Here is a 23,886-nt window from a genome sequence, read left to right on the forward strand (position 1 = left end):
CCGATGAAAAGCAACTTTAAAAAAAAAGACAGTAAGTTTAAGTTAATTTAAAAAACATCTTCAGAATTAATGTTAGGAAGATAGAAAATATCAGTCTAGTGCGTCTAGAGGGATATGGTATGCAAGTAGATTAATTAGTTCTGGGGAATCAAATTTATTATTTACAGTTTTGTAAAGCAGGATCTGATTGAAGATATCTTTTCTGTCTTTCAATGAATCAAGGTTATGAAATTTTAAAGAAGTTAGGTATATAATTTGGAAAATACAAATGAAATTTGTATGTATATTTATATATATACACATACAAATGAAATTTGTATGTATATTTATATATATACATGATCCCGTAACTTCGAATCGATATTCGAATATTCGAATCGATACTTTAGGAATGAAATAGTTCCGCAGTCCCCATCCCCTTCTCACACACACAAATACAATTCTACTGACTATGCGATGTCGCATGGATACGCGCTGCACATGTGAAATGGGCCTAAGATTTTGCATGCTAAGGGTGTTTAGAAAAAAGTATTATTATGACTAATAATTTCAAATAAACATAATTTTTATATTTAGCTATCTGGATATTGCGCATTGGATTTTGCATACAAAGGTGTTTTTTGAATAATAAGTTAATTTTTTAAAATTTATAAAACCTTTTTTTACTTCACCAATCTCAAAATGAGTAGAAAAAAATTGACGGATGATGTCATTGAGCAGCTTTTAAACGATACGGATATTGAAGTGTCTTCCAGTGATGACAGTGATTTAGAGTTAGAATCTTCAGATGATGTTTCTGAAACAGATGACTTTGTAATCGAAGATTACGATGAATCTGATTATTTCGACCAGGATAGTGTTAATTTAGAAGAAAACAGCCAAAATGACGGAGAAAACGTCTTCGCTTCTAAATCGGGTTACCAATGGAGCAATATTCTACCTTCAACTTCAACAACACGTTCCCATAACATAATTAGTCCTACGTCCAAATTAACTTTTTTTATTTTAATTTTGCATATTATATAAATTTTTACACGGCGTTGTTCGATTTTTGAGTTTTTATTTCTTGATTATTTGATTTTCAAGTTTTTCAATTTCGTATTTTAGATTTTTTAAGGTCTCGAGTTTTTTTTTATTGTACTTAATTTTTTTTAAATCGATTTAGTGATTTTTCAAAGTTTTTTTGCCATGGAGTTACTGTGGAGTAATAGAAATTACTATTTTGTATTATTTTTAGTCGTCGTATTCTGTAAAATTGTATAATATATCTACCTATGTAACCGATAAAAGGAATTCGTGCCGTGTTATACTTTATTGTATTTTATTTGGGAAACATACCAACAATTTTAAACACATTAAGATTGAGCTGTGTGATTTTTTTTCTATATTATTTTGTAAAATATTATTAGTTTTTAAAATTAATTCAAATAAATTAACAAACACGCTGTATATGGTTTACGAACTCGCTCATCCCTCTCCCGACCGCCCGCCGTACCGCCCCGCTAGCTAGTGGCGTAATTTCAATCAGTGGTATCCAAAACGTGGCAGCGGGAGGAGCGCGCTGCCATATAAAATATTATCGCAGCAGTATTTTATGAAAAAATGTATGAATTTCGCAGAAAACTGGAAATATTATGAACCAGTTTTATAAACAATACCATGACAATTATAAAGACATTTTTTTAAATATTTTTTTAAGACGTATTTATAGCATTTTAGCTGGGGTATTCGTAGTACCCCCTCAGGCGCTCGCGGAATTTTTTCACCGTCAGGCTCCCAAAGGTTAGTAAAACCGTGTGTGACCTTGAACGACCACCGCTCATGCCGCAATTTAAAAAAAAAAAAGTTTTTTGCTCTTAATTACGTCCCTATAGATTTAATATAAAAAATATGAAAGCCTAAGAAAATAAAAGTTATTAAAAATGTTCATTTATTTTTTTTCTTTGGACCAATTTTTTTCAAGATACACGTTTGAACATCAAATAGAGTTGATCGAAATAGCGAAAAAGCGGTATTTGCACTAACTTTTTACTAATTGTTTGATAGTCAACCTATCAAAAGTCATCATCATCATCATCATTCTATGTCCGCTACCTAGTTGGAGCATATGGTGTTCACAAAGATCCTCCAAAAGCAAAAGAAAGAGCAAAAGTCGTACGGGTTTTGGGTATGTCATAATTCATGCTTTGGGAAAACCTCGTACGGACATTTTGCTGAGACCTCTCCTCATTGTTCGACCAAAAGCGTGTAAGTGCTTCTTTTAGGTACAGTTGTCTCATATCCAGCACCTTCATGTATTGGAACAGCTGTTTTGACGGGTATGTTGGAGGGTGCCGGAATATTATTCTCAATAATAATTTAATGATGTAATCGTATGTGTGTATATGAGTACTTACATATATATTTATATTTTTGTTTTTTATTACTTTGTTGAAATTTTTACATATTTTTGAATTTGGATTTTAGGCCAGAGCATTCTTAACAATTTTAAATCGATTGATAAGGTGGTTGATAGCTTTCCTCATAAAGGTTTGAAAAAACAATTATTTTTTGAAAATCATTGTTCAATAAGTCAACTTATATTCACTACACATTGTCACATATATGCACACCCATACATGAATACACAATATATTTAGTAAATACACACCCTCACACAATATATTTAGTCCCCCTCCCTAACATGTACCATAATACTGATACATTGTAACAAGTAGGTACTTAGCATAAATATTATTATTGTACAGTAAAAGTTATCCTCATAATGTAATTGTACACATTATATATAAATGTATATATTTGTACCGACATATTGAAACCATTGTATAAATTCTATAATGTGTTAATAATGTGGTTTTATAGTACATAAATTTAGAGTTAACTCTAATGGACCGGTGAAGTTTACATATTATATTACATGCTAAGTTTATCAATTAACTATTTGAATTTTTTAAGTACAATACTGTAAGGGAAAAAAAACACAAATGAAAGTAATTAAATAATTAAAATCGAAGTAAAAAAGTTAAAAGTTTCTAGTTAGTATTTACATAAATGGAAATAATATTAACATTAATAAAAAAACTTACTTAAAGTAATTAAAAAGTAAGAGTTAAAATAAAAAAGAATAAAAAAACATGATCAAGTGCACAAACCATTTTTTTTAAAGGTTAAATATATTTACGTACCTACATATTTCAAGGGATTCAAAAAACCAATGAAAAGCAACTTTAAAAAAAAAGACAGTAAGTTTAAGTTAATTTAAAAAACATCTTCAGAATTAATGTTAGGAAGATAGAAAATATCAGTCTAGTGCGTCTAGAGGGGACATGGTATGCAAGTAGATTAATTAGTTCTGGGGAATCAAATTTATTATTTACAGTTTTGTAAAGCAGGATCTGATTGAAGATATCTTTTCTGTGTTTCAATGAATCAAGGTTATGAAATTTTAAAGAAGTTAGGTATATAATTTGGAAAATACAAATGAAATTTGTATGTATATTTATATATATACACATACAAATGAAATTTGTATGTATATTTATATATATACATGATCCCGTAACTTCGAATCGATATTCGAATATTCGAATCGATACTTTAGGAATGAAATAGTTCCGCAGTCCCCATCCCCTTCTCACACACACAAATACAATTCTACTGACTATGCGATGTCGCATGGATACGCGCTGCACATGTGAAATGGGCCATAGAATCTTTAAATATGTAGAGCGAAATCACCTTATATGATACACTTGAGTGGGATATTAGGCTGTTAATACAGTCTATCATTTTGACCCTTTGCACACGTAGTAGGTATACGTTTTCAACAAATTATATTTCATACATCTGGCCATAATCACTGATTTCGTATGTTTTCACTTACCGCTACCTAATCGGCCAGTCTCGTGTACGTTTTCTGATATTTTTATTTCATATACAAAAAACTTTGTACGCTTTTGACGTAACTGGTGAAAAAAGTTTTAAAAACGTATTAAAAATTAAATTATTGAATAAATGATGTGTATAAATTTTATTTTTTTGTCTTCTGTAAAATATAAACCATTATTTTAATATTGAACCTGTGATTAAAAGATACAAAAATTAACATTTAGATGAAAAAATATAAGTTTGTCTTTGGTGTGTACCTACTCGTACCAACATCAATTTAATTTGAAATAAATATGTTTAAAAAACATTAGTAGACACAAAAAAATTGGTGAATAATTTTACAGCAAATACAATACATGTGTACAAGCTATTTTATTTACTCTAAAAATAGTTGTAATAGAAAATACGTATTAAGATAAAGAAAAAATCACGACACGATGTGCTATTCTGAATCTTCTCTACCTCCGACAAAGTGATTAATATAGATTTTTTTCATGTGACTAACTTTGTTTTATATATGGCTACAATGAATTAAACGTCAAATAATTTATAAAACTGATTAAAAAATATAAAAAATAATAAAACGGTTCGGTCAATTCAACCATATTAAGTGTTTTAAGTAATGCTAAAGTCGCAATACATGTACTTTTTATGAAATTTATGAATGAAATTTTTTTTTCAAAAGTTTTGTTTTACGTGTTCGTTTAATCATCAGTGTAGCCATATATGAAGCAAAGTGTAGTCGCATGCTAAAATTAAAAATCCATAAATTAACCACTCTCAAGGGGGTAAAGATGATTCAGAATAGCACCCCAGTCTGATTTTAGTTAGTTGTAAGATATTGATTTCATATTTTTTTGGTATTAGAAGTTTGAATTTTAAAAATAAGAAGACCAATATTCAAGGGCTATAAAATTCTCTTTAGATTAAATAATGATTTTATTGGTAAAGGATAAATAAAAAATGTATGCAGATAAGACATAATAAGATTTTTAATTCATGATAATAACCCTCTCTCCCCGAGTGTTTATTAAAATATGGACGAAATTTAAGATTTATTTACTTACGTACCTATCTAAATCAAAAAGCCTAGACTTTGTCAGATTGGTATCCCTAAATAAGCCTCAATTTATTTCTGCTTAAATTGGTAGTCTGCATTCTTTTGACTGCTAGCTTCACCCTGCCTGTTTTTTTTTGTTTAGAGGGAACTCTCTTCGTCCTTCCTAATAATTTTCAACCCAAATTCAAAATCCATTTTAAATAAATTAAACGGATCTGATCGAATAAACATACAATATTGTAAATTCCCTAATAATTTTAGCGTTCATTATAAGTTTGAGACCCTGTGTTCAAATAAATGTTTTGTAATTTCTATATATAGCAGCGACGTAAAAGATAACAGTGTGTTTTAAATTACATTCCCAGGAGTCACTAAAACTTAACTCGGGAATTTAATAAAATTACAAATATGTTTTACAATAAAATTTCCAGATTCAAATGTTAAAAATATTCAGAACAACAAAGAAACCAGTTGAACACCTGTATAACTAAATTTTATTGCTGAACTCACTATAATGCCCAAAGTGATACGCACCCAAATAGATTGCCCAGAATTGCTGTCCTGATAAACTTTCGTGTACCCACCCACAAGGACCACCAGACTCCTAAACACGTTCCAATATGAGTACAATATAACAAACTTCACCTACCATTCTTCCCTGGCACGCATCCACAGAACTGCTGATAACTATGCTGATCTGTTGGACTTGCTCCATACCACTCCTGCTGCAATTAAATCAGCCACCCTATCCATCGAATGGTCATCCCCTCAATTTTCTTCTTTTCAATGAGTTTTTCATTTCTATTCATCTTCACTGTATTTAGTTTTTTTATATTATTTAATAAATTTGGTGTAATAGTCATGATTTTATTTTCTCAAATACTTTATATACTTTTTAATTATATATTGTAAGAGCCCTATGGATGTTTATCAAATAAATAAATATAATACTACAATATATAAGCCAAAAACCTTTTCTTACACAAACCTAAAGAACATATAAAACTCATTGAGAAGTTGTAGAGTAAGTTGTAGAGCTAGAACTAAGGGAGATAAGGTCGTTAACATCACCTACGCAGACGATGCAACCATATTGACAGTGGCAATATCTGATGGTAAAAAACATATCTATCTCAGTAAGGAAAACAAAAAAATCTAGTATTTTTCAATATTTAGGTTTTAAAATCTCGAGCCACAGCGTCCTAAACTCGGAAGTGAGGGAACAAACGAGTAAAGCCTTGGCAGCATCTGGATGTCTAAAAAATGTCGTCGATAAACAGATGCGGATTAGAAGAAACATTTGGATATACAAAATGTGTGTCAGACCAATTATGGTGAATGCAAGGAGACGAGGATAGATACACTAAGAACGAAAGCTAAATAACTGCTCTGAACGTCAGAGATGAAAGTACTTAGGAAAAACCCTAAAGGGCAGAATCTGGAGTCAAGAAGTTGGACGGGCTTGCGATACTCAAGGCGTAGTAGATAGACTCTGGAGAGATTTCGTCAATAGAATGAACGGCACCAGTATCCCCCATACCATGGCTTACAAAATTCCAGCTATTTTCCGCCTGCCCGGAAGACCACAAAGGAGGGGTGAGATTTTAACGACTGATATCGCTACGAACGCTTATAAAACGCTGTATTTGGCCGGTATATTAAATATTAGTTTAAAATGGTATCAAGCTTACTTGCGGATGTTAATAAAACCGGCCCTAATATCGCTCAGGGAAATATTTAAAATTTTGGTACTCTGAACGAGAAGATAATATTAGACAAAGTAAAAAAAATTACATTAGGTTTTCTTTATCAAGAATGACGGACGTGGATAATCCAAGGGATGAAAGAAAAGTAAACCTTTATTCTTCCTGTTTTATTAAAAAGTAAGACTTTTTATATTATTTTTTGGATTTTCCTTACAAATACTTAAGCAAACAGAATTAAGTAGGTATAATACGTGAAGGATGTCTCATAATCCATAACAGATTTGACGTTGGTTCACCCTTAATAATATCCAAGCAGGCGGCGCACTGAGAGATAATGGCAAATTTGACAAGCAGGAATGATTAATGTCTTTAAGCATACAAGACCTGTCACTAGTCACCTATTATTGGCCATAGCCATTGTGCACAAGTGCATACCGAATATTATATAACCAATGTTAACAATAAAGCAACAGAAAAATAAATCTCGTGGACAAGTATATTATTTTTATGCCACGCATGTCAGCGTTATTCTTGGAGAATACAGCTGGTTTTAGTAAATATTACAGAAAAATAAAATAAATACGTTAAATTACTTCCCTTTTTCAAAAGTGATTTTAAGGTTTAAATGAATTGAAAAAGTCGGCAAAAATAAAATCAAAGTTGAAATTTTTTGGATTATCTGAAACAATATGTATTTGTTTGGTTTTTTTATGAAATGGTAGTACACGAACTAATGGTAACATTATTTGTTTATTTCGTTCATCAACTCCCAAGCGGCATTTACTAAAAAATAATAAAATACACGCTAACATATTAAAACATGAAACACAAATGACAGGCGCCGTGGCGCAGTTGGTTAGACGGCTATCTGTGAAACTGGCGGCGCGGGTTAAATTCCCGCCAGTTGCAAGAAAAAATCAAAGAAAGATTTTTTTCTCAATTGGTCTGGGCGTTATGGTGTATTTTTCATTACCTCCCTCCGTATCCTCTCTATCCCACCTGCTGAAAGCTTCAAAATAGATACTTAGCGGGTTATTCCTTAAAAAAAAAAAAAAACACATCCAGAAAAAAGATCTAAAATTAGTTAGGAAATTAGAAAAATTAGAAAAGATTTGTTTTAAAAGTTTTACAAAGTATGAAAAAATAGATAAAAAAGGTAAAAACTAAAAAATAGTAATCATGTAAACATAAAATGCTAAGATATAATAAATCAATAAAACAAATTCTGTAAAGCTTCTGTAAATGAAAAATGTAAGTAAAATTAATTACTAAGCAAGCATGAAGAAGATAAAAAAATGAAATGCGTATTTGCCAATATTTCAATACGATTGAATATTATGGAAAATAAAAACAGGTATTGGGTAATAAAAATAAACAAATAAATTTATTTTTTTTTATTTATGGAATTGACTTTTCAATAATAGTTTGATAAGCAGCTTTAAATAAACTTAATATTGTGGACTTGTAAGATATAAAGTATTGGACAGAATGTCTGCAGTCGTTCCATATCTGTTAACTCAACTATGCAGTTTTGGTATCAATGAATTGTTATGTTGGTTGGAAGAAGTACTGGATCAATTAATTATGGTTATTTATTTTATTTATTTAAACACCCAAAAGTTAATATTAACATAGAAATCAACGTGACTATAATATAAGTGTTTCATTATTCAAAATACTATATCTAGTGAAGTAATTAAGTTAAATCACAATTTTTATTCATACAATAATAAAATATAAAAATTCATAGTGCATTAATTACCAAATTGTTAATATGCGTCATTGGACAGTTCGCAAGGTAGTATACAAAACCGAAATACTGAGTTTGAAATTAGCAAATCATAATTATTTCGGTTCAATCATTTTGCTATTTTAAATTAAAGGTGGCAGAATAATAATTTATTTTCCAGAAACACCTGAAACAGTTTTACAAAAAATTAATTAAACTGTAAACAAAAAACTAAAGCAACGAACCATATTGATTAACGACCCCAAAATGAACGTTATTATGCAGAAAACAGCCAGTCCATAATTTAAAAAAAATTAGGTATTGGTGTTATCGGGAGCAGTAAGGTTAATTTTATGTTCTGATAAAAACAGCCAGACCGCTTTCATACGAAAAACTGTAATCATCACCTTCTAAAAATAGTGTCGATCACAAAAACGGCATTTCTCGATTTGCAGAAAACACCCAAATGACTCTAAAAAATTTAAGGTAGTTTCAAAACAAAATTAACTGGTCCAATACACAATGAGATACTTGTTTGTAATATTTTTTTAAAACTCACATATTCATTGTTAATCATTTGTTAAAGTCAAAAACATTCAAACTGATTATTCACTCTTTTCACAAAGATGCTATGATTTCCGTTTCACTTTTCTTAAGCTAGCTGCTTTCTGCATAACTACGTTAAAATATAAGTATACTTGAAATATTTGACGAAAAACAGGCATCCGCGACCAACAGTTTGAAAACCCCTGCTCTCGACTGTTATTTAAGAAACTGTTACTACTCTTATACCAATCTCTATTTTAAATGTGAGTTTTGTAATCAGTGAACCAAATAATGTTATTTGGTCGTCGTCATGTGGCTAGTGTTGCGGACTCGTGGATCAGAGGACCGAGATTCTAACCCCACTATACTATACTATACTATACTGTTGAAAATGGTTACAAAAAATTCAAATATTTGGGTGAATTATAAGAACGCTATTATTTATTTTTTATTAAAAAAAAAATTAAAAAATATATTTATCTTTCTAACTGGCTTCGTGTATTAAAACAGTATAATTATCAGAGAACATCTTATACGAACATTATACTTGTTTACCTATTTAAATTTCTAAATTACTGAACAAAAAATTCAGGGTATCCCAAAACTTCCCTTCGAAAGCTGATATGCCAGTTTGTGACTCTTTGGTACTAGCAGCTGTTCATTATTGAAAAATCTCCTTTATTTTTTATTTTCCGATAAATATCCAGATATTTGGCAATCCGAACCACTAAAGTTCGGATAAACGGAGTTCTAATGTAAATCAGTAAGTAATAAATTGATAACTGAATTATGTTATGTATTCTGGCTAGTCGGCTTCGTGGTGTAACGGTTAGCCTGTTTGCTTACTATGCAAGAGGTCTCGGATTCAATTCCCTTTTAAATAAATAGTTTATATCACACTAAAAATATTTCATAGTCGAAGGACTGGTTGGTACCTGAAGCATGAGACTGATCATCTTACTTTCATGGAACAAAAATTATCATGATACGCTGCAATTGGTGTGCCAATCCAGTGCCCTATGCACCACTTGATGCGGAAAGGGAATGATGAATGTATTCCGGTAAAGTATTAAGTAAGTAAATACATATTGCTAATGATTTGCAATGCGTGTTTGTAATTTTTAAATAAAATAAAAACACACAATGAATACATTTGAATCATCTAAATTTATTGCAAAACATAGTGAAAACATTGATGAGAAGGGACGTTGGAAGTCTAGGCATTTACAGGGCTTATGACCTGTCATTGGCTGGTTTAAATGGTCACTTTACACACTAGTCAATGACAGGTCATAAGCCTAGACTTCCATATTCCCTTCTCATAAATATTTTCCCTCTTTGTTGCAACAAATTTAGATCTAGATAACTCCCATGGCAAACATTTGAACATACTCAAAACATTGTTGACATTTGAATATTTTTTTTAAGATTGGCCTTTTTAACTTGAAACAATCGTCTTTTCTGTTGTATTAATAATTTCGTAATTCATAATTTCATAATTTCACAGAAATTATTATTGAGAATAATGTTCTGGCGCCCCCCAACATTCCCGTCAGAACAACTGTTACAATACATGAAAGTGCTGGATGTGAGACAATTGTACCTAAAAGAAGCACTTACACACTTCTGGTCAAACAATAAGGAGAGGTCTCAGCAAAATGTCCGCACGAGGTTTTCCTAGAGCATGAATTATGTCATACCCAAAACCCATACTTTTGCTCGGAGACATCTCTCATTTATCGCACCGAGAGAGTTTAATATTTTGGAAGAACGTATTAAGCTCTCAAGGACTAAAACTATTTTTAAGAATGGAGTTAAGGACTGGATTTTCCTTAGTGGGAGGGATTTGAGTAGGAAACTCCTTGATGATTTTCCAAATGCTTGAGTTTACTGTTACCATATTGATCTGCCATATTTATGTTTTTTTGAAATATTTTTTATGTTTCTAATCCTATATTTGTGGTGATGTACGCATGTGTCTGTGTCATATAATTGCTCGTCCCATCTCAACACAGGACTTTTAGTCCCATGGAGTTGGGACTTATTATCTCAAATAATGGACAATAAACTTATGTTTGTAAATAAATAAATAATAAATTGAAAAAATGGAAAAACACTTAGTTAAACGTGTTAGTACATTTTTTCAATCCTTAATTAAACTGTTGCGAGTGGGTATTTTACCATTTTTATTTTAGGCAGAATCTTTACGAGAAGCATTTTTTTAAATCTTCGTAATTTATTTAAACAACTTTAAAAGTTGACGTAAAGGGTACCTTTTATACCTTCGGAAAAAATGTAAACTTCCGCTAAAGCTCTTTCGGGCGGAATAAAAAGCCCCCCGAGAAAATATTTTAAGTACACAAAAGAAAATTTCCTTTGATGGTTTCGAAATGCCATTAAAGTATTCGAGAATGTCTCAATTAAAAATTTTCGCCAGTTCAATGCGAAAAATTAGACAATGTAGTTTCAAGCTTAAATGATAACTCACTCTTAACAGGGTTATCAAGTTACACAAAGAGAGATAAGAGAGATACTCCAGTGAAAATTTAATTTTCTTGTTAGTACTTTGAAAATATTATGTTAATTTTCGCTATGGTAAATAAAGAATAGAAAATGAAAGCAAGAAAAGATTCTCAGGATTAAATTTCTGTCTAAGTCAGATCGGATTTGACTCAACTTTATCGTTATAACAGGAAAAACTAATTTCAGAATGTTTATTTGAATTCAAAGATGAAAAGGTTTATATACTGTATACTGTATTGTCCCCTCAAAGTAATAATGCTTGAACCTATAAAGAAGCCCTATCACTTCGTTTCATGGAACGCAAGAGATGTTGGTTTGTTGGTTAGCAACCAATTGGTGGCCATTTTGTTTTGCTTGACAACATAAACATTACGGTTCGATCGGATGTTTTTGTCGATGTTCTGGGCTTTGTTTGTAATTAACTCGGATATTTACGTTATAATGAATACAAATTGACTATGGTGAATTGCAGTATGTTTGGCTGCGGCAGTAGGAGCGTCAAAAGTGTTAAAGGAGTCAGTTTTCATAGGTAATTAATTTCGAATATTTTCCCATGATTAACATTGATTTTTGTCATTTATTGTCCCGTAACGTGTATTATGTTGCCTTAAAACTTTCCTTATATCAACATATTTACTTCAGATACAATTTTTTCTCAATTTATGAGATAAATATGTGAATTAAAGTATGTTTACTGTTGATAATGACAGTTGATTACGGGTAATATGTCGAGGTCGCACTAGGCATCCATAAAAAGTTTGAGTTTTTATCGAGTAGAAGTCGAATAAAGTTTTACTCGAAAAAAGCAATGTTAATCTTGAAATTGCATCTAAAATAACGTGTCCAAATTTCAGGCCACTACTACTCGCCGTTTCGGAGATGTGACGGACAATCAAACTCAACACAGGACTTTGGTTCCGTGGAGTTGGGATTTATGTCTCAATAAATGTATTATTAGTTTATTGTGAATAAAATGAATAAATAAATAAAAAAATAAACACAAACATGTATTTTCAGTTTTATAAAATAAATATGGGCGAAATATAGAAAAATAAATTGGAATAACCATGCAATGATAAATACACGGGTACATATTTAAAAGTAATGACAATGCAAATTAATATCCATTTGGCAATTCTCGACCTGAGTACGGCCCATTGTTTTGCTGCGAACTGTAGCTAACTTAATACCCAATAGTCTTAGAATGGTTTTCCTACCTTTGGGCTACTCTATAGCTTGGCGCATTATTACTCTGAGATTGTCCCACTTATATCAACCACCTTTGGTAAAAAGCAATAAAATGTAATCGCCCCAAAAACATTATATGATTTCATGACAAATATAAAGGACTTAAAATGTAAATCAAATTTTAAAATTAAAATAACTGCACATACTAATAGTGTAGCGAGAGATTTTTTTGAAAAATACTTGTAGATTAAGAAACGATTACTTTATATAGTTGGTACACATATTATTTATTTTCCTATGTATTAAATTACTTTATAAAGGCGGCCTCCGTGGTGTAGTGGTCAAGACGCTTGATTCACGCACGGAAGGTTCCGGGTTCGATTCCCGGTGAGAACACAAAAATTAAAAATGTGGTTTTTCTCAAGCCTAGGTGCTCTATGATGTAATTCACCACTGTAATTAGGCCTCCTGGCCTGTTGTGGTGCAAAAAAAAAATTATATATTTTACTTTATTATTTATCAACAATATTTTGTTTGTCCAAATTTTTGTAGACATGGACTGGATTCAACTCCCCGGGGAGCTGTTTATATCAACACATTACAACAGAGACGAAGAACAGATGAAAGAATCGTAGGTATATAGATGTTCAAATATGGGCAGAATGGTCAATGCTACACAGTGTGTAAAGTAGCTACTTAAACCAGCCATTGACAGGTCATAAGCCCTGTAGATGCCTAGACTTCTTTATTACCTTCTCTCAAATGTTCTTCGTCTCTGTTGTAATTTATGATTTATGTTTAAGTAACATTATTTATTCTAGCATATATATATACTTTATATTTTTACACTAATGATTATTTAGTTTTTACATTTGATTAGCTATGCATTTATAATTAAGTAGTTTTAGTTTATTTTATTTTTAGTATTATATTAGTATAGAACTATTTATACTTTAAAATATAAAAAAAAAACTCCATCTTAGATCAGGCTGAGCCATGTTAGATAGAGACTCTCCCAACCAGAGGACGCTCCATATTCATTTTGTTATTCACTACTTTTAAATAAATTCCCTGGTATTTAATATGTACTTATTTATACAATAAATTTATAAATAAACATTATCCTAGAATTTATTATTTTTCACTACATTTAGACAAAAGAAAACTAGGCATGTTTTTAACTATCTATATAAAATTAACATAGCACACAAACTGTAATCGAGAGAAAAAATCACTTTTTTTTTTAGTGTAAATAATTTTATTAAAACACGGCGAGCCTTTTAATAGAAAAAATATTTTATCTGTTTTTTTCTTATGGCAACATTATTGTTAATAGCGGTTGCTAAGACATAGACAAGACATTTAGCAGTGCTCAAACATAGGCAAAACGATGACCTTTACAGTGTTCAAAGTAGGCACCTTAACCTGCTAGGTCATAAGCTCTGTAAATGCCTAGACATCTATGTTCCCTTCTCCTAAATGTTCTCCATCTCTGTTGTAACAATTGAATCTTAATAGCTTCCTAGGGGGTATATAATACTTCTCTACAAGAATGGGGAGGACAAAATACTGTTCACCATTATGTAGCTGGTTTCTTAAAATGCATGTTTTTACACGGAAAGAAATGTAATTCTAAGACGATGTTTTGCTTAATGAATTGAAAATCACTAGTGGAAATTAAAGTCTTCGAGACGAAAATTTCTTAAATCATTTCGTAAAAATTTAACTTAAAGTAGATGAAACAGCGCTATTAATTAAAAGTCAAGAAAGAAGGCTTTTGTCTCTCAAATCTGTCGACGTAAATTGATTGAAACGATATAAAATGTGATTCTATTAAGTAATAACGTTCTTTGCAAGACTAATTGTGTCGTTTTCCAAAACGCCATTTGACTTAATTAGATAAAGAACAAAGGAACTTCAAGGCACGATGCATAATTAATTTGAATAAAATTTTAATACCTTCACAGCGAAAGATTAAGCCAGAATGAAAATATAAAAATGGAAAATATTTTTTATTGATCGCTTAACGAGACAAACGCATTCTATTTTGCGAGTGAAAAATGATTATGCTTTTTTTGGAGTGTGTTATCGTAAATTATTATTAGAAATGTTTAACCTAATGATCATTTATTCAAAAGAAAAAACACGAAAAGTAAATACTCACAGGTTATCATAAAAGGACCTTTATTGAAATCATCAAAATAGTTCATCACTACATTCACTTTCTTCGTTATCATCCTCAGTTGAATCTGGCCTGTATTTAACATATAATAATTGATTACTATATTTTCAAAAAATCGTTTCCAAAATAATGTTTGTAAAGACAGAAATTCTCACAAAAAAAAATTCATTATCATCGTTTTTCTACCCGCACACCGTACGCATTGGTGCATAGAGTACTGCTGCATTAGCACACTAAATTCAGTATATCTCAATCATCCATGACATGACAGTAACACTATCAATCTTTCGCAGTCAGGAACTATGAAAAATTCCAATGTAAAATAATCGTTCAAATCAATATGATAATTTATTTATTTTTAACCTCAGATTTAAAAACTTGATCGAAACGACGTCATCGATTTTTAAAAATCGATATAATTCCCACTTATTTTTCCCATTCCAATGCGCTCCCCGTTCCTGCCAACTCAGGCGACCCACAGAGCTTGCAGAAGATACCCGTGCCGCTCGGGTAAGTGCACTACTTTCGTGTATATACACCTACCGTACGTCAAAGTGACGTGGATTGTAGTCCTGTGGCTAGTGCCTCACACTCACAGATCAAAGGTCCATGGTTCAAATCCCACTCTACCCAAACCTTTATTCCTATTTTCTAATATAGAGTTATTTACAACTCACCGAAAGTGCCCCCTTAAAATGAAATATTTGGGTAAATCATAATTACGCAAATATTTATTTTAATAAAAAAAATAAAACAATAATGCAAAGTGTTTTTTTACTAACATTCCTCCTACAAAAAAAAATATAGAAAGTAGGTTTTAAAAGTTTATAAATAAAATTGTAAATCTGGAAAAGTGATCTGAATATTTTTTAGTTTTGTAAAGTTTTTTGTTATTTCAAGTTTTTTCCTAATAAAAATACAAATGAACATTGATATTTTTAATTTATCCTAGCACAATGACATTTAAGGTAATATATAACAACTTACACAAATACATTACGTACACAATCCAAAATATATGACTCAAAAATATACACGTCGAATGGTTATCTTTAACGGATTTCAAAATATGCTAGCCTTTTTAAGATTAAAAATAAGTATTTGCATTTTTATTATTTACCGAAATATTTAATTTTTTGGACTCTTACTAAATATTTCACGTTGACTCTTCTAAAAGTTCTCCCCTGGCCTGAAGTATGGTTGGCACTTTTACAGTGTAACTGATAGCTTAAAAAAAAACAGCTTTGTTCTTGCTCTCCCGTAAACCTCGCGAAATGCAGTTTCTATATTATACGTAAGAACCGTTGATTTTCTTATAACACGCTTTGACATTTTTCTGCGTAGCATCACGTGTCATCTCGATGAAGACTCGGTAAAGAATTAAGGCTAAGAAGGCTACCATTTTCTTTACGTTTGCAACTGTCAAATTGTCCATTTAATTTTACATTATTAATTGCAATTATTCTATCAACATGTCTATATAAAACGGGATTTTTTTATTACAAAAGACAAAAAAATCATTTTGCCAGTACGTATTTAAAAACATTAAAATTATTGAAGAGTGAATTATGTAATTTTTTGTACATTTATTTATTTATTTGGCAATTGTAGTCTGTATAACTTTACGAGCTAATTCACCCAACACGTGATGCAGACTGTAAATATAAGTTATAATTGGGTCGTGGTCCCGTGGCTAGTGTTGCAGACTTACAGATCAGAGGTCCAAGATTCTAACCCCACTCTACCCCAACTTGGTTTCCATTTTCTAATAGTGAGTTTTTTACAACTCGCTGAGAATGGCCGCCAAAATTAAAATATTTGGGTATAAGAACGCTTATATTTTTTTTTTTTTTTTAATTCTTTTTTTTAAATAAAAAAAGTTAATGAATAGAAAGCAGATAGTTGCTAAACGGCCGATATATACAGAAAAAAATATCCATTTTATCCGCAGAAGCCGTATTCAGCAAGCAAATTTCCCAATAAATGAGTGAATTCTGACTGCAATTGTACGGCTTCTGGGTGTGAAAAACAGCGCATGAAATCACGCTCTAGCATAATTCTGGGAACATTTAAAATTATCTTTCAGTGTACTCGGATTATATATACATCCAGAAATCAGCTTGTAGAAATGTTTCCCAATAAAAATTTGACTACGATATTCGAGGGTGTTGTAATCCAGCATCCCTGCTAAAAATAATGATGGATACAAAAATGGATAATTATTATATTCTTTATATGTAAGTATCGCAAAAATCGATTTTTAACCTTTTCTATTTTAAGAATGTTGTTAAGGGTACCAAATGATAAATATTTTTTACCCATACTTTAACAGGTACACCTTTTTAAAATATGCAAATACAGACAAATTTTTACACTCTGGTGAACATTTTATATAATTACTTAAAACGGACCAAAAATCACGAAAATTCCGCTAAACTGACAAACAAACCACTTTTTGACAATTTACTTCAACGGGACCAAGTGACAAAGAAATCATGTAACATATTCATATATATTTATTTTGAATCTTGAAATAGGGCACACATAAACATATTCTTACGTTTGTTCTAATAATAACAATGTACTTTTATTTCTTGAAGAATTGTTAAAAAAATTGTATAGAAAAGACAGATCGAAAATTCATCTACGTTTAGTTAGGGAAGTTAAACCATGTAAGAAAGATGTGTCTTCGTACGAATCAAAATAAATCTAAGATTTACGATCTAGAAGTTGCAGGAATCCATTTTGTATCCTGCTTAATTATGATATATGCATTTTATAAAGAGGATTCTTAACAACAGAACCAACAGAAATAAAATGTGAAAATATTGTATTATCATAATAAAATACTCAACATACGTAATGAATTCTTCAGGACTGTGAAAATCCGATATGGACACAACAGGAAGTTCTCCCGCCCAAGCGATCTTACTCTCCCGGGATGTGAAGCTGGAAATAGTTCCCTGATGAATCCAACAGGAAATCAGCTGACCAGTGATGATGTCAACAGCCTCCATGTGCCGTGATCCGGATCCTCCAACCATTACATATCTCCCACTGGTGTTGTACTGAAAGTCATAATTATTGAATGTTTTTTCTTAAAAATAAACATTTTTCTTAAAAACATAAATTTAACTGTTACTATAAATAAAAACAAATTTTAACAAATGCAATTCATAACAAGAAAAAGAACCAATAAAAATAATGAGGATGTTTCGTGATTTAAAAAAAATAAAAATATTAACAAGCTTTTTTATGTATCGTATTATCATCGCTATGATTTTTCACTGTCATGTGATTTTGAAATTGCAATGCCGTCACTAGTTTAAGTAGGTAAATTTTCCTGACATTTAAAAAGAGAACCTATACCTTCAAAACACGCAAAACATGGCTACATGGAAACCGAAAATCTACCACATTCATTCTCGTCATTTCCTTCGTGATAGGATGGCTGGCGGCTTCACTGGATCGGTATTTTTGTGGCCTGCCTCCAGGTAGTTCTGTTATGGACAGAGGGAAGAGCTGAAGTTATTGAAGATACCATTTTAGATTTAATTCAGTTTGTCCATCGGGTAGGTGAGCGACCTTTGGATCTATTCCTCTCCACTCTGCCCATCACCACAAGTTTTTCGAGGCTGTCTGGTTCTTTTCTGGCGATGTGTCCAAAGTACTGTAGGATTCGCCTTGATACAGGATTCCACGGACGGCGATGAGTACAAATGTGTCCATACTTAATGAATGATTTATCATTATATAGTTAAAAGTCGATCCCCCATATGTAATTCATGCAGTATGGACTCATTTGCACGCATCGCTGTCCATGGAATCCGAAACATACTTCTCCAGCACCACATTTAAAAATTTCGAAAGACATAATTGAAATGTGACGGTTCAAAGTAGTTTGTTTTTGTTAAAACGTATTTTTATTATTTTTTCATACATTTTAGAGAAGTTTCGCCGTTTGCAATTAATTTAATTGAGGTGTCCATATAAAAAAGAAAAACTTTTTTTTAAATGTAAATGAATAAATTAATTCAAAGTTTTACTTTAAACAGCGTGCAAGAAAACATTTTTTATTTCCAATTTCCCGTAGCACTAAACTTTCTCAATGCAACTTTTCCTTTAGATATTAAACCCTTAATTATAAAAACCTTTTTTATTAACAGTCACCATATTTATGAAAACTTGATCTATGTACATAAAAATATTTATGATTCTGAGAGGAAAAGAGATTTCCATCGGTTCAACAGGATAAATCCAAATATCCTAGTTGTGCCCTCTACTAGACAGCAAAAAAACTATTTTTCCTAAAACTGCATACGATTCTACTATGAGGTATCTCTTGAAATTCAGGCTTTGCCAAAAAAAAACAAAAAAATTGTCAAGATCAGGCTGTTTAGAAAAAGAGCTACTATAGAGTCGAAGAATATTTGCAAGACTAGACAGCTTGACATTAGATTCGTGTTTATTTATTTTAGTTTGTTGATTTAAATTGCATTCGTTTATTCGTTTGTTAAGTTTAATCTCAGAGTAACAATGCGCCAAGCTATGGAGGAGCCCAAACGTAGGATAACCATTCTATGACTATTGGGTATTTAGTTAGCTACAGTTCGCAGCAAAACAATGGGCCGTACTCGGGTCGAGAGTTACCAAATGGATATTAATTTGCGTTATAAATATTTTTCAGTATGTACCTGTGTATTTATTATTGCAGGGTTTTTCCAATTTATTTTTCTATAATTCGCCCATATTTATTTTATCAAACTGAAAATACAGGTGTGTGTTTATTTTTTTATTTATTTATCTATTTCATTCATAATATACTTATGTTACATTTATTAAAATATAAATACCAACTTCATGGAACCAAAGTCCTGTGTTGAGTTTGTTTGTCCGTCACATCTTCGAAACGGCGGGTAGTAGTGGTCTGAAATTTGGACACGTCATTTTAGATGCAATTGCAAGATTTACGTTCTTATTTTCGAGTATAATTTGAATCGACCTCTACTCCATAATGACTCAAACTTTATATGGATGCCTAGTGCGGCCCCGGCATATTGCCCGTAATCAACTGTCATTATCGACAGTAAACATATTTTAATTCACAAATGTATCCCCTTAATTGAGAAAAAATAGTATCTGAAGTAAATACGTGTCGGGACAATAAATGACAAAAATCAATGTAAATCATGTGAATTTTTTTTAAATCAATTACCTGTGAAAACTGACTCCTTTAACACCTTTGACAATCCTACTGCTGCAACCAAACATACTGCAATTCATCATAGTTGATTTTTATTTATTATAACGTAAATATCCAAGTTATTTACAAACAAAACCAAGCACAGCGACAAAAGCATCCTATAGAACCGTTATGCCTATGTTGTCAAACAAACAAAATGGCCGCCAATTTGTTGCTAACCAACATCGCTTGCGTTCTATGAAACGTAGTTATAGGGCTTCTCTATAGGTTGACGCATTATTACTCTGAGGGTTTAATTGACTTTTTGTTGAATATGGTTTTAATTTATTGATATTCAAAAGTGATTTCATAAATCATATGTAAAGAATATACTAAGGTAAACGGAACCATATTTTAACTTAAAATTACCTGCTGAGCATAAAAAAAGGGATTTCTATTAAAAAATATATTTTTTTGCAATTCATTCTTATAAAAATGATTCATATTTAATTTCTACATAAAATGTCAATAATTTATGTAAAAGTCAAATTTAATAAAATAAGTAAAACAACTTAGTTTTTGAACACTGATTTTTATTTTTCACCGACCGGTTTCAAAGCAAACAAGCTTCTTCGTCAAGGTTTACGTAACTAATGAATTGTTTTTTTTATTTTTTTTATCATGTTCACTAAATACTACACGTGGACCCAATAAATCAAGTAGTTTTTTCCTTACACGGGTGTTAATTTGATATCATTATTATCAAAGTCAGACAGGAAAGGACTAAAAGAAATATTGTTTATTTGGTTATTAATTATTGTTTCCTTATTATAAATCGCTTTTTTAGTTTCTAAGATTTCTAAGTTGTCTAATTTTAATATTTTATTTTCAACACGAAGTACTTTTAATCCAGTGTCTTCATTGAAGTTATGATTATTTTCAATCAGATGATTTGCGAATTCAGAAAAATTATTATTTAATTAAATGTAGTGTTAAAATATGCTTAACCATCAAACAGATTCAAAATTTTTTAAATATTGTTGTAAGAATCGTTCCAATTTTGTTATGGTAGAAAGGGTAGATCGGTAGAAAGATGAAACTGAAAAATTTTGCAATCCTGAACATTTTTATTTTATTCAAAATTTAACAATCAACGGCACACAATAACAAAAACAATAAGTTATCAGGAACAAGCCCCCAAACGATGTTATTAAGTTAAATAAATAAAGGCTTCGGCTTGAATAGCAGATTGGAAAGTTTACGAAACAAAGATCTGTGTCAAATTTCGCATTCCCCAGAGGGAATTAGTGAACGTGGAAATGGGCCTGAGGCACTGCAGCAGTAAAGTTAAAAGCCAGTCAGATTCCCCAAAAACCCAGTTCGTGTACTGAGCGAACTCGGAAACTTCTGCCCGGGAAAATTCGCCCAAATTAAAAATGGCCGTTGTACTTCAATTGTTTATTTAAATGGTGAATTGTATCCAATTCACGGAAAAATACAGCGTGTGCTTTATGCAGAGCAAACATGTATATTTTACCGTTTGAAAGTTTTATGTTGTCTCTAACTTTTATCAGGAGATATTTATTGTAGCTTTTTTTAGTAGCGGGACGTAAAAATAGGGTGAAAGTCGAATTCATTGCGATTGCTAAGATTTAATAACTGCACAATTTTCAGTTCTTCATTATATTATGTGTTAACCATAGAATTATAAATATCAACATATTACAACAGAGATGAAGAACATTTAAGAGAAGGTAATATAGAAGTCTAGACAGGGCTTATGACCTGTTAATGGCTGGTTTAAGTGGCCACTTTACACACTGTGTAACATTCACCATTCTGCCCATATTTGAACATCTAATAGAAATAATTCAATTAAATGAATCCCACCCGCATAAATAAAGGTGTCAGCTCTTTAACTTCACAAACATCGAAAGATGAAAGAATTGAAGGAATATAGATGTTTAAATATGGGTAGAATGGTGAATGATACAGTGTGTAAAGTGGCCACTTAAACCAGCCATTGACAGGTCGTAATCCCTGTAGATACTTAGATTTCTATATTACATTCTCTTAAATGTTCATCATCTCTGTTGTAATATGTTAATATAAACAGCTCCCGAGGGAGTTGAATCCAGTCCTTGCCTACAAAAATTTGGACAAACTCAAAATACTGTTGAATTATAAATAGTCTAATTCTATGGCGTTAACGTGAGTTATACGCCATTCGAAAGAAAATGTACTGAATTTAAGAAAAAAATGCTGTACAAGACATTGTGTTTCCTGTATTATTTTACACATAAATTAAAACACTTATTATTTTACACATAAATTTAAACACATATTATTTTACACATAAATTAAAACACATATTATTTTACACATAAATTTAAACACATATTATTTCACACATAAATTTAAACACATATTATTTTACACATAAATTTAAACACATATTATTTTTAATAGGTGCGAAGGTATCAATAGAATAATAGAATCTTTCACGGTGGTTTCCGAGAAAGGCGTTCATATTTAATACAGATCCCGATTATTCTCTTCCATTATTTTACAACAAATTAGTCATTAATATATTCTCCTTTATTTCTTCGATTGAACGAGAACAGAAGGTGTTTTTTTTCAAATGACGTATGACCTTTACTATTTATTTTTAATTATAGTGCTCATTTTTAAAATAAAAAAAAACGGACACAAATTATGTTAACTAACACCCAATACAGCATTATCATCATCATTCCCTGTCCGCATCTAATGGTGCATAGAACAGTGCATTGGTACACCAATCGCAGCGTATCTTGATACCTTTGTGTTACAAAAACATGAAGGTAAGATGATCAGTCTTACGTTTCATGTGCTAGTCCAGGGACTATGAAATTTCTAGTGTAAAAACACATTTTTAAATAAATATTTCATATCAGTAATCATGCCCGAGACCTCTTGCATGGTAGGAAAATGCGCTGATCACTACACCACGAGGCCGACAGATAATCCATAATATTCACGAAAGGCTCATCTTCGCAAAAAAAATACCTACCTAGATTATTTTTTGTAAATAGTAAGAATAGTGTATAGTGCAACGGTTAGCTTGTGGAGGATCGATAAATAAAATTATGCTTAAAGATTGGACGCGTCCGAAAAATGCATTGTAAAACCTGCGATCCTCAATTCAGAAAACCAATTGCCACCAGCTAGGTTACAACGCTAGTGCATGACAAGAATCATTAGGCTCAAAGTTTACAGCAAAAAACACAGAAATGAATCAGAGAGAAAATATTTCAAATAAAAACTCTGTCTTTACTTGGAATTAGTACATAATAATACGATTTATACATTTATTTCGATCTAATTGAAGTCTCTACATGATTCCAGAATCCATTTTAATATGCTTAATGAATTCTCATTTATTACAAACATTCTACATCATTAATTTATTATTTTTAAAATGGTGAATAAATTTTTACCGGTTCAAATATTTAAAGTTGGTAATTTGACTGAAATCTGGTATTAATAAAAAACATGGCCACGCGTAGAAAATGTAGTCTTGAAAAATTACATTTTCGCAGGCTTCTTTGACGCTCTTAAGTCTTCCTTTTGAAGTCATGGGTCATCTGGTTAGATTTGATATTGATGCTCTAGTTTAAAGCCATAACCTCAACGCCAGAAGGTTCTCAAAACACAGCACATAACAGTTTCTTGATTATTTTTTTGTCCGTAGATTCAATCCATTTGTTGCACTTTTCAATTATCTGCAATAATAAATTTAGGATATTGATTTTTTATTCTTTAACTATTTGAACTGTATTGATCTGACTACCAAACATGTGATGCTGGCCGTGTAACATTTTCATATCAAAATTTGGTTAA

General features: G+C 31.1%; 1 protein-coding gene across 3 annotated transcripts in view; it reads right to left on the minus strand.

Annotated features, from left to right (window-relative positions):
* Positions 1-8,429: 8,429 nt before the first annotated feature.
* LOC148279967 (protein tipD-like) overlaps positions 8,430-23,886 on the minus strand; it is a 55,436-nt gene continuing 39,979 nt past the window's right edge. For all 3 annotated transcript variants that reach the window (XM_088229129.1, XM_088229128.1, XM_088229127.1), the window contains 3 exons: positions 17,682-17,890; positions 14,805-14,894; positions 8,430-8,570 (listed from right to left, as the gene is read on the minus strand). In XM_088229129.1, coding sequence (XP_088085255.1) covers positions 14,837-14,894; positions 17,682-17,890 — 267 coding nt within the window. In that variant the 3' untranslated portion in view covers positions 8,430-8,570; positions 14,805-14,836. The remainder of the gene's footprint in view (positions 8,571-14,804; positions 14,895-17,681; positions 17,891-23,886) is intronic.

The sequence above is a fragment of the Micrasema longulum genome, unplaced genomic scaffold (genome assembly GCF_059751315.1).
Source record: "Micrasema longulum isolate JH-2025_06_02 unplaced genomic scaffold, ASM5975131v1 h1tg000638l, whole genome shotgun sequence".
Lineage (NCBI taxonomy): Eukaryota > Metazoa > Arthropoda > Insecta > Trichoptera > Brachycentridae > Micrasema > Micrasema longulum.